Genomic DNA, 8,997 nt, shown 5'->3' on the forward strand with positions numbered 1-8,997 from the left:
AGCTCTGGCTCTCAGAACCCCCTCCTCCCATCCTTCTCAGAGATGAGGACAGATATTTGTCAAGTTGGCTGAGAAATTTCCCATCTCACCTGTAAAATGATGATAATCATCCACTTTCTCAAAAGATTATTGTGAGGAGCGCATGAGAAATAATGGACCTAATTGCCCAGCACACAGTAGGCGTCATAGAAGTCTCCTTCCTCCCTTCCCAGCCCCTGGTGGTCAGGGAGAAGAGAAGCAAAGTCAGTATCCATGTCAGCTGTTTATTGAAAGGCAGGAGGAGGGGCGGGAGGGTGAAAGATGGGGAGAAGCAGAAAGCCTGCCTGCTGGAGGAGGACTGAGGACCCTCCCAGGATGGCCTGCCCCAAAGCCCCCTACCCTCCCATACCCCGACTCCTTGAGACTGAGGGGGGATGGTAGAGGCATGAGCCTTGGGCCTCTTTCTCCAGCTGTCCTGGAGCTCCCCCTAGTGGTTGGGAACAGAGATGCTGCATCTGGCTGGGGAGATGGACCAGTGCCTTCAGAAGGCACATTTGTTGCAGTGTGAGGTCAAGACCTGTGGTGGGTGGTTTCTAGGTGGGTGGGCTCTGAGCGGCAAAGACATTCCAGTTCTCCTGTCTTCTAGCTCTTAGAGACCATTTAAAAGCATGTCCAAAGTATCTTCTGAGCCACTTGGGACCATTAGGCATCAGCCAGTCTCTCTGGGAGACTAGACCCTGATGTTGGGAAAGATTGACAGCAGGAGGAGAAGGGGACGAGGATGAGAGGTTGGATGGCATCACTGACTCAATGGATACGAGTCTGAGCCAGCTCTGGGAGAGGGTGAAGGACAGGGAAGCCTGGCGTGCTGCAGTCCCTGGAGTTGCAGAGTTGGACACGGCTGAGTGACTGAACAACCACAGCAAGTCTCTCTGGGCCAAACCTGTGCCAACCCTGGGGGGTCCCCTGAAGGCCAGGAAGGCGTGGCATCCTGCTCTAGCCGTACAACAAGATCTAGAGTCTAGAGATGTGGGTCCAAGTTCCTGCAAACTCAGGCAGGCAGACTGCTAGCCTCTCTCAACCACCTTATCTGTAAACTGAGACTAGCTCAGGATGGGGTGGACTCAGGGGCTCTGGCAGCAAAATGCATAGAAATCATACTGTAGGGGGTCAATGTTTTCACACCATTCTGGTCCTAGTGAGAATCTTTGACTCATCCCAAGGCATCCTGGTGCAGCTGACAGAGGGAGGGGTCATTGGGTAAGAAGGACCCTACTACCCCTCCCCCATCTTTGCCTATGGCAGGTAATACTTATATCCTGGGGAGAAAAAGAAAGTCATGGAACTCTAGAATCTGGTCCACATCGTTCATAGTACAGAGGCAGGAATCGATGGTCTGAAAGGGTAAGGGACTTGCCCAAGGTCATATAGAGGAAAGAGTGTGGATAGGGTGAGGGAGATGTTTTCTGTTTCTGAATGGCCTTGTAGAGGAGGGATGGGTGGGCAGTTTTGTGGGGACTCAGGGAAGGCTGGCATCTTGGATGAGTTAGGGCCTCACCCCTGGGAAGGGACACAGAGATGTGAGGTCCAGACTTTCTGACTTGGGGTTGGGCCTTCTAGGGGCTTCCATGGAAGGGACCCCACTGAAAGGGAAAAGTTAGGGATATGGTGGGAAGGTGGGCTGTGGTGGGGAGGAGGAAGCCTCTAGACCCCAGGTCTGGCTCCTCCTCTGGCTGCATGGGCAACTCAAAAGTCCCGCTTGGGCTGGATGGTCTGCACAGAGGATTGCCCAAAGTGGCTGGTGGGTTGCGGGAACCAAGACTGGCCACTGGCATCACGGAAGATGGGGGACAGCTGCTGCTCCAGCTCATCCCCGAAGACCTCCACTTGGCTGTCGGCTTCAGCGTCCAAGGGTTCCGCCTTGGTGTCCTGGCCCAGCCAACCAGTCATGGCCCAGATCAGGCAGATGGCCAGCAGGGTTCCAGCTGCCCCGCAGAGCACTGTGCCTGCCAGGCGGCAGGTGACCAGGGCCTGGTTGTAGTCGGCTGCCCGCTGATCCAACACCAGGAACTCCCCCTCTCCGATGCCCTCCAACTTGGGGGGCACTGCATAGCCAGTGATCAGGGCCGCCATACCCAGCAGCAGAAGCAGGGCACCAGAGGATAAGCTGATCTGGAGGGAGGCAGACAGATTGGGAGGTAGTCAGAGTCCGCTGGGGCCCCAGGCCAAGGGATCACCTTGGATCCCAACTGGACTTTAACGTAACCCTTTAAGAGATGGGGTCATAGACACACCTACTAGGATCTGACAAGAGGCACAAACTGTCATGTTCTATTTGGAATCTTGAGGACTCTGGACTAATTTCCTTTGAAGCCCCCACCCAGCAGTGGATTTCTTCTGCCAGCCTTGATTTCTCCCCCATCATCCTTTGGGTCCCATCTTATCCCTCTGTCCCATCTACCCTCTACCTCTTTCCCTCTGTTGGGTTAACTTCTACACATCCCTCAGATCACAGGCATCTCAGACCTCATCTCTTCTAGTATACCCTTGGACAGGGTCAAGTGCCCTCCTCTTGCCCATTTGTTCTTCAGTGCACTCACCTTGGTGCACATTTGGACATGTACTTTGGTTATTATGTATATGGCATCTGCCCGCTATACCAGACTGAGAGCGGAGAAAGCCATGACGTCAGAGACAGTCTGTCTGGGCTCCCGAGGGGGCTTCTGTGCCTAACATGGTGCTCATACAGAGCAGTAGCTGAGGGAATGTTTGCAGAATGACTAGATGAACCATAACTAGGAGTTCCTCAAAGACAGGGGCCACATCGTCTTAAATTCTGTGTCCCCCAAAACCTAGCACACTGCTTGGCAATAAGGAGGTGCTCAAACACTTAAAATACATACTTTCTCCTGGAAGTCTTCCCTGATCACCCCAGGCACTGAGGGCATTTTCTGTCCTGGCATCCTATGTACACTGGGCCCGAGGTTGTGCATTCACTGTGCAGGTTGGCATCTCGCCTTCCCACTAGAGTGAAGCCTTTTGAAAGCAGAGAGGAGGGACCCTTTGTCTCAAACCTGGTACGGTATTTATCGAAGAGCACTGTAAATACCTGCTTCATGCCACCTCCGTACCTTTACCAACACGGTGCTCCCTAACTGACCCCTCTCCGTGGCTGCTAAGGACATCGACTGTTTCTCCCATGTCTTCCACTTCCCTGGCAACAGTCCTCAACATATCACTAGGAAGCCACAGGAAGATCTAATGAGGTGAATCCTTCTTCCTACCAGTCAGCACATACCATCGCTCTGGCCATAGTCATTAGCTCAGGGCTTGGCAAGTGACCCAATCAGAGCTGATGCAAAACTTGCCAGTACTTCTGCAAGTGAAAAGCACTGTTTCTTTTCTGAAGGAAATACAGCAGGAAATTCTGATTTCCTTCAGATGGTGTGGAATAAGAGACTGAGGGTCATCATGGAAGCAGCCATTTGGAGAACACGTGGGGGCCGCCTGATGCTAAGGGGCTGCAAGGGTATCACAGGGAGGCTGAAGGAAACCTTGAGTCTTCAGGGTGATGGTTTGAACTGCTGGATCGAACTTTGCCTGAAGACACCCAACCTCTGGTCTCTTCTATAAAATAAGCAATATTTCCCCTTTATTCTTGAAACTCATTTGAGTTGGCTTTCCTGTTGCCTGAACATGCAAGATTCTAACTTGCTACACAGTCCCTTTCCTTTCCATTCACTGGTCCCACCTCCTCCCTGAAACCACAGGACATCACGAGTTGCTCCTCTTCCCATCTTACCTTCCAGCACAGTGTGGGCCAAGACTGGTGAGGGCACAGTACGGGAGGCCCCTCAGGGTCATCGCTGAGGGTGGTACCTGCACAGTCCTCGTAGAAGAGGTGTAGATAGGAGCGGACCCCATACCATTTGCCATCTTCCACGTTAGGGCCTCGGCTGCAGCTGCAGGGACGGTCACAGCTCGGCATCCTGGGACCCTGTGGGGTGGGCCAGGTGCAGTGGACAGAGGGAGGGGTCAGCGAGGGCTGCCCATGGAGACTCTCCAAGGACCCCTGAATTTTCATGCTCCTTTTACCTCTCCACACATTTTAGGCACCTCACACTCAGCAGAGCCTGCCCTTCGGGAATTCTGGCCTGTCTTTCCCTGAGTATAGTGAGAATGAGCCAAGCCCGTGCATGTTTAGCCCACAGGCCGGCAATTTGTTGGTGGCAATCAATGTACATGCTAACTCTGGAGGCAGCCCAGGCTGGGACTGTGGGTTCTGGAGCCTGACTGGCTAGTTTGGAATCCAGGATCCACCACGTCCTTGCTGTGTGACGTCCAACAAGTGTTTTCACCTCTCTGAGTCTCAGTTTCCTCAGCTGTAAAACAGAGCTGATCATATACCTGCTTCATACAGTTACTGTGTCCAGTGCCAAGAAATGATAGCTTCTGTGATTATCACTGTGATGTCTTTGTTGTTTCATCCTGAACGTCTCGAGTCCCATGTCTAGAGTGAGAGCTCCTCATCTCCATTTCTTCTCCAAATGTCTTCCCCTTAGTTTCCTCACCTTTCAAGGTACTCTGGGGGTTAACTGCCATGGCTGCCACTTGTCCCACAGGGTGGAGCTCCCCGAACTGCAAGGTCCTCAAAAATCCCTCCCCAGGGCTGCCCTTTCAGAAGGCAAAAATCTCTAAGTCCCAAGACATCTTGACTCCACAGAAGGTGACAATCGGAGGCCTTCAGGCTACAGGGTTGAGGTTCAAGATTAGATTTCTATAGACACCTTTCTAAGGACCTTGATTCTCACAAGTGGAGACACTGAGGCCTAGGGAATGGAGGGTATCCTTAGGACTAAAAGCAAAGGGGCTGTGAGATGCTGGGAGGGACTGGGCTCCCCTCCACCCCATGATGGCTCCAAGGCCCTCTGAACACCTTCAAACAAAACGAAGTAATGTGCTTACACTGAAGGATAAGACAAATTTCTAGCCCCCTCTCATTTCTAAACTGTGGCCCTCAAATCCTTGTGTAGAGACTCACCAGCACACAAACAGATACCACAGTAACACACATACACATACACACACACACCAGAGACATACACAGATAGACGCACACACACACCCCCCCCAACACAAACACACAAACACCACAGAGACATACAGACAGCCACACGTAGACCATGTAGAGACACGCAGCACAGAGACACACCACACAAACCCATATACACAGACACACACACAGAGCGCGTACTGGAGGTGATCCTATGGATCCACACCGGCACAGAGGTGCGGCTTAAAAAGTCGCCTATAAATCGCAGCTCTCCACAACTCTCACCCAAAGCGCACGAGGGGAACGGAAAAAGCGTAAAAGACATCGCCCCGCCCTCTCTCCCGCAATTGACAGACAATGGCGAAAGGGCAAGACCAAAAGTGAAAGACGGAGAAAGAAGACCGACCGAAGTCGGTGAAGAGAGCCGGCGGCGCGGGGGCGGGAGCAGGCGGAGGCGGGGGCGGGGGCGGGGCGGGGGCGGGGGCGGGGGCGGGGTCAGGGCGGGGGGGCGGGGTCAGGGCGGGGGGGCGGGGGCAGGGCGGGGGGGGCGGGCAGAGGCGGGACTCTACAGAAGGGTTGGCCAGAGCGGGGCCCGCCCGGGGGAGGAGGCCGGGGTGGGTGAGAAGACAACAATCACTGATGGATGGTCCTAGGGGAGGGGGCAGGGAGGGGCGCGGGGGTTCGTCCGCCTGGGTTAGCTCCTCCCTTGCATCTCAATGTCCCTTTTCTCCAAACACACACGATCACCTGATCCCACTGGCGTCGGAGCAGGAAGGTGACCTTGACGCTGCCCCCGCGCTCCTCGACCTGGCCCCTCCCTCTCCTTTTAGGGTTGCCAGGAGGCGGACAGGCGGTGTGGGGAAGGGAGGGAGAGGATGCTGAGGACCCCGGACCTAGGTTGCCATAGGAACCGCCAGGGAGCTGTCCTTAGGCAGGAAGCGGGAGGAGCTCCGGGAAGAGGAGGGGGCTCCTGGGTTCGGGGGATGGAGGCTGCGGCCAGGCGGTGAGCGATGACAGGCGCAAGGGCCAGAAGATGTATGGAGTCTCTAGCCTTAATGGGGTCTCAGTTCTCCTTCCCAGACCCCCAGACCCTCTCACTCCAGCATCCAATGTCTCTCTGGCCAGAAGGTGCCGGGGAGGGGGTGGTCCGAGGCCCAGGAAAGCAGGCCAACCCCCCCCACCCCCTAACTCACACTGTTTCAGACCCGACCACAGGTTCCCTGGTCGCGATTAAGCGCATCCTTTTCGCTAGAGGGAAACTGAGGCAGAGAGGGGTGGGGATGAGTTTTCCGCAGAGAGGTGGGTGGGGTCTTGTCCTGGAGGCCTCCGCCCAGCCTATCGACCCTGAAGGGTCTCGGAGCGTGGGGGCTGGTGCGGGGTGGCTGGTGAGACCTCTGACCCCTGCTCCTTCCCTGGGACCCCACCTCCCAAAGCCCGAGGCACACCAGGGCTGGGGCACCGCCGTTCTGCCCGAGGAGGGACACGGCCAAACTGGGGATGCGGCAGGGATGGGGGGCTCTCCGGGTCTTGGGAGGAGGAGGGGCGGGGGTCGGGCCGCGCGTGGAGCGGGGCTGAGCTCACCTCTTGGTCCGCGGTCTCTGCTGAGCGCGAGCACAAGCAGAGCAGAAGCGGGTTGTGTTGGCGCCTGCGCCGCAGTCGGGGGGCGGGGGGGGGGTGACACGGGGGTGGCGGGGGCGCCAGCCCGCCCCGAGGGCTGGCTCTGCAGATTGCGGACCCCTGCAGGGCTGTGAGCCCCTCTCCCCTTCCTAGAAGTCCCTTCTCCCTCTGAGACCCCAGACCCCTCGCGGGGACCCCACCACCTCCCTGGACCCGACTCCCTCAAACTCCTCCCCTGACTGCTCCATCAGTCTCTCAGCCCTCTGACTGAAGACCCTTGACTCCGCTGAACCTTCATTTCCTCACTTGGAGAAAAGGAAATCAACCCTGAATATTCATTAGAAGGACTAATGCTGAAGCTGGAGCTCCAATACTTTGGCCACCTGATGTGAGGAGCTGACTCTTTAGAAAAGACCCTGATGCTGGAAAGATTGAAGGCAGGAGAAGGGGACAAGAGAGGATGAGGTGGTTGGATGGCATCACCGGCTCAATGGACATGAGTTTGAGCAAACTCCAGGAGATGGTGAAGGACAGGGAAGCTTGGCACACTGCAGTCCATGCAAAGAGCTGGACACCACTGAGCAGCTGAACACCATCATTTCCTCACTGCATCCTCGGTTCCCTCTGGGCCTCCATCTACCTCAGGGACCCCTCACTCCCTCCTCTCCTGGCCACAGCCCCATCCTCTTCACAGACTCCCTGCTCTCTCTTCCAGCCCCCACCCATGGTTGAGCCCCACCTTTCTCCCCCTGGGTTCCTACTAAGAAGTGCCCTCCTGCTTGCATCAGAATCCCCTTGTCTGACTAAAGTCCTCACCCTCTCACCGAGTCCCCCATCTTTTGTCCATTCTCTCCCTCTGTGAGTCCCTACCGCTTGCTGAGGATGGGCGCCACTTAGCTTCAGAAGGGAGCTGGTGTGGAAGAGGAGGTGTTGGGGGAGACAAGTCCTTTCTCTTCTGGAAGGATCCTCCCTTGCTCTCTCTCCCAGCATACCCCTAGCTCCATCCTTGGGAGTGTGTGTCTTCCCGCCCATCTCCCTGGAGAGCCAGCCCTTGCCAGGCAGCCTCATTCCTTGTCATGTGTCCACCCACAGCCTGGGCTTTGTCCCACTTTTACTGTATGGTCTTGGCAAAGTCACCACGCCTCTCCAAGCTTCTTCAGGCACCATTGCACACATGTGCTTTCATCCCCTGAGTGTCCAGTCTGTCTTTCCTTGGGTTGGAAGTGGGAGACACAGGGATGCATGAACTCTGCAAAGTGAAGACACTTCCTCTTCACTCACTATTGTATCCCCAAGCCTCACATGGCACTTGGCATTGAACTGGGAGCTCAGTAGACATGTATTGAACACAGACTAATAGTAGCAAATATACGATGCTCCAGGAGTGCAAAGGGTTTCTCTCAGTGCTTTATATGCCCTGCTTACACACTTTTAATTGCATATGTGTGTGTGAGAGAGAGAGAGGGGAAGAGGAATTCCTGGAAGTCAAGACTGAAGCCCTCCCCTGTGACAGGAGATGAAGCTGGAGAGGCAGGCAGACCTGAGATTCTTCAAGGCCTCACAAGCCAAGGTAAGGAATTTGGCTTTCAACCCAAGAGTAGTAGGGAGCCATGGAAAGGTTGTAAAGAGGCAAGGGATGTGCTCTGATCTGCACTCTGAAAAGATCTGTGTGGCTGCCAATCCCTTGGAAGAACAGGATAGAAAGCTCAAGCATGGGAACAAGTCAGTCAGTCAGTTCAGTCGCTCAGTTGTGTCTGACTCTTTGTGACCCCATGAATCGCAGCACACCAGGCCTCTCTGTCCATCACCAACCCCCGGAGTTCACTCAGACTCACATCCATCGAGTCAGTGATGCCATCCAGCCATCTCATCCTCTGTCATCCCCTTCTCCTGCCCCCAATCCTTCCCAGCATCATGGTCTTTTCCAATGAGTCAACTCTTCACATGAAGTGGCCAAAGTATTGGAGTTTCAGTGCCAGCATCAGTCTTTCCAATGAATATTCAGTACTGATCTCCTTTAGGATGGACTGGTTGGATCTCCTTGCAGTCCAAAGGACTATCAAGAGTCTTCTCCAACACCACTGTTCAAAAGCATCAATTCTTCGGCGCTCTGCCTTCTTCACAGTCCAACTCTCACATCCATACATGACCACTGGAAAAACCAAAGCCTTGACTAGACGGACCTTTGTTGGCAAAGTAATATCTCTGCTTTTCAATATGCTATCTAGGTTGGTCATAACTATCCTTCTAAGGAGTAAGCGTCTTTTAATTTCATGGCTGCAGTCACCATCTGCAGTGATTTTGGAGCCCCCCAAAATAAAGTCTGACACTGTTTCCACTGTTTCCCC

The 8,997-nt window shown here is 54.7% G+C and overlaps 1 protein-coding gene across 1 annotated transcript; it reads right to left on the bottom strand.

The window, feature by feature from the left end:
- NRSN2 (neurensin 2) lies at window positions 250-6,664 on the bottom strand. Its single transcript, XM_018057668.1, has 3 exons — window positions 6,614-6,664; window positions 3,782-3,976; window positions 250-2,151 (listed from the first exon to the last, which is right to left on the bottom strand). Exons 2-3 carry the CDS (start codon window positions 3,965-3,967, stop codon window positions 1,726-1,728), a joined length of 612 nt encoding a protein of 203 aa, XP_017913157.1. The 5' UTR covers window positions 3,968-3,976; window positions 6,614-6,664; the 3' UTR covers window positions 250-1,725.

The sequence above is a fragment of the Capra hircus genome, chromosome 13, assembly GCF_001704415.2.
Source record: "Capra hircus breed San Clemente chromosome 13, ASM170441v1, whole genome shotgun sequence".
Taxonomy (NCBI): Eukaryota; Metazoa; Chordata; class Mammalia; order Artiodactyla; family Bovidae; genus Capra; species Capra hircus.

Bases quoted from the DNA above. Each gene is read 5' to 3' on its own strand.
- NRSN2 (XM_018057668.1), bottom strand. From the start codon at position 3,967: ATGCCGAGCTGTGACCGTCCCTGCAGCTGCAGCCGAGGCCCTAACGTG. The intron at 2,152-3,781 runs GTAAGATGGGAA...GCCTCCCTCCAG, and splicing joins GGCCCACACTGTGCTGGAAG to ATCAGCTTATCCTCTGGTGC.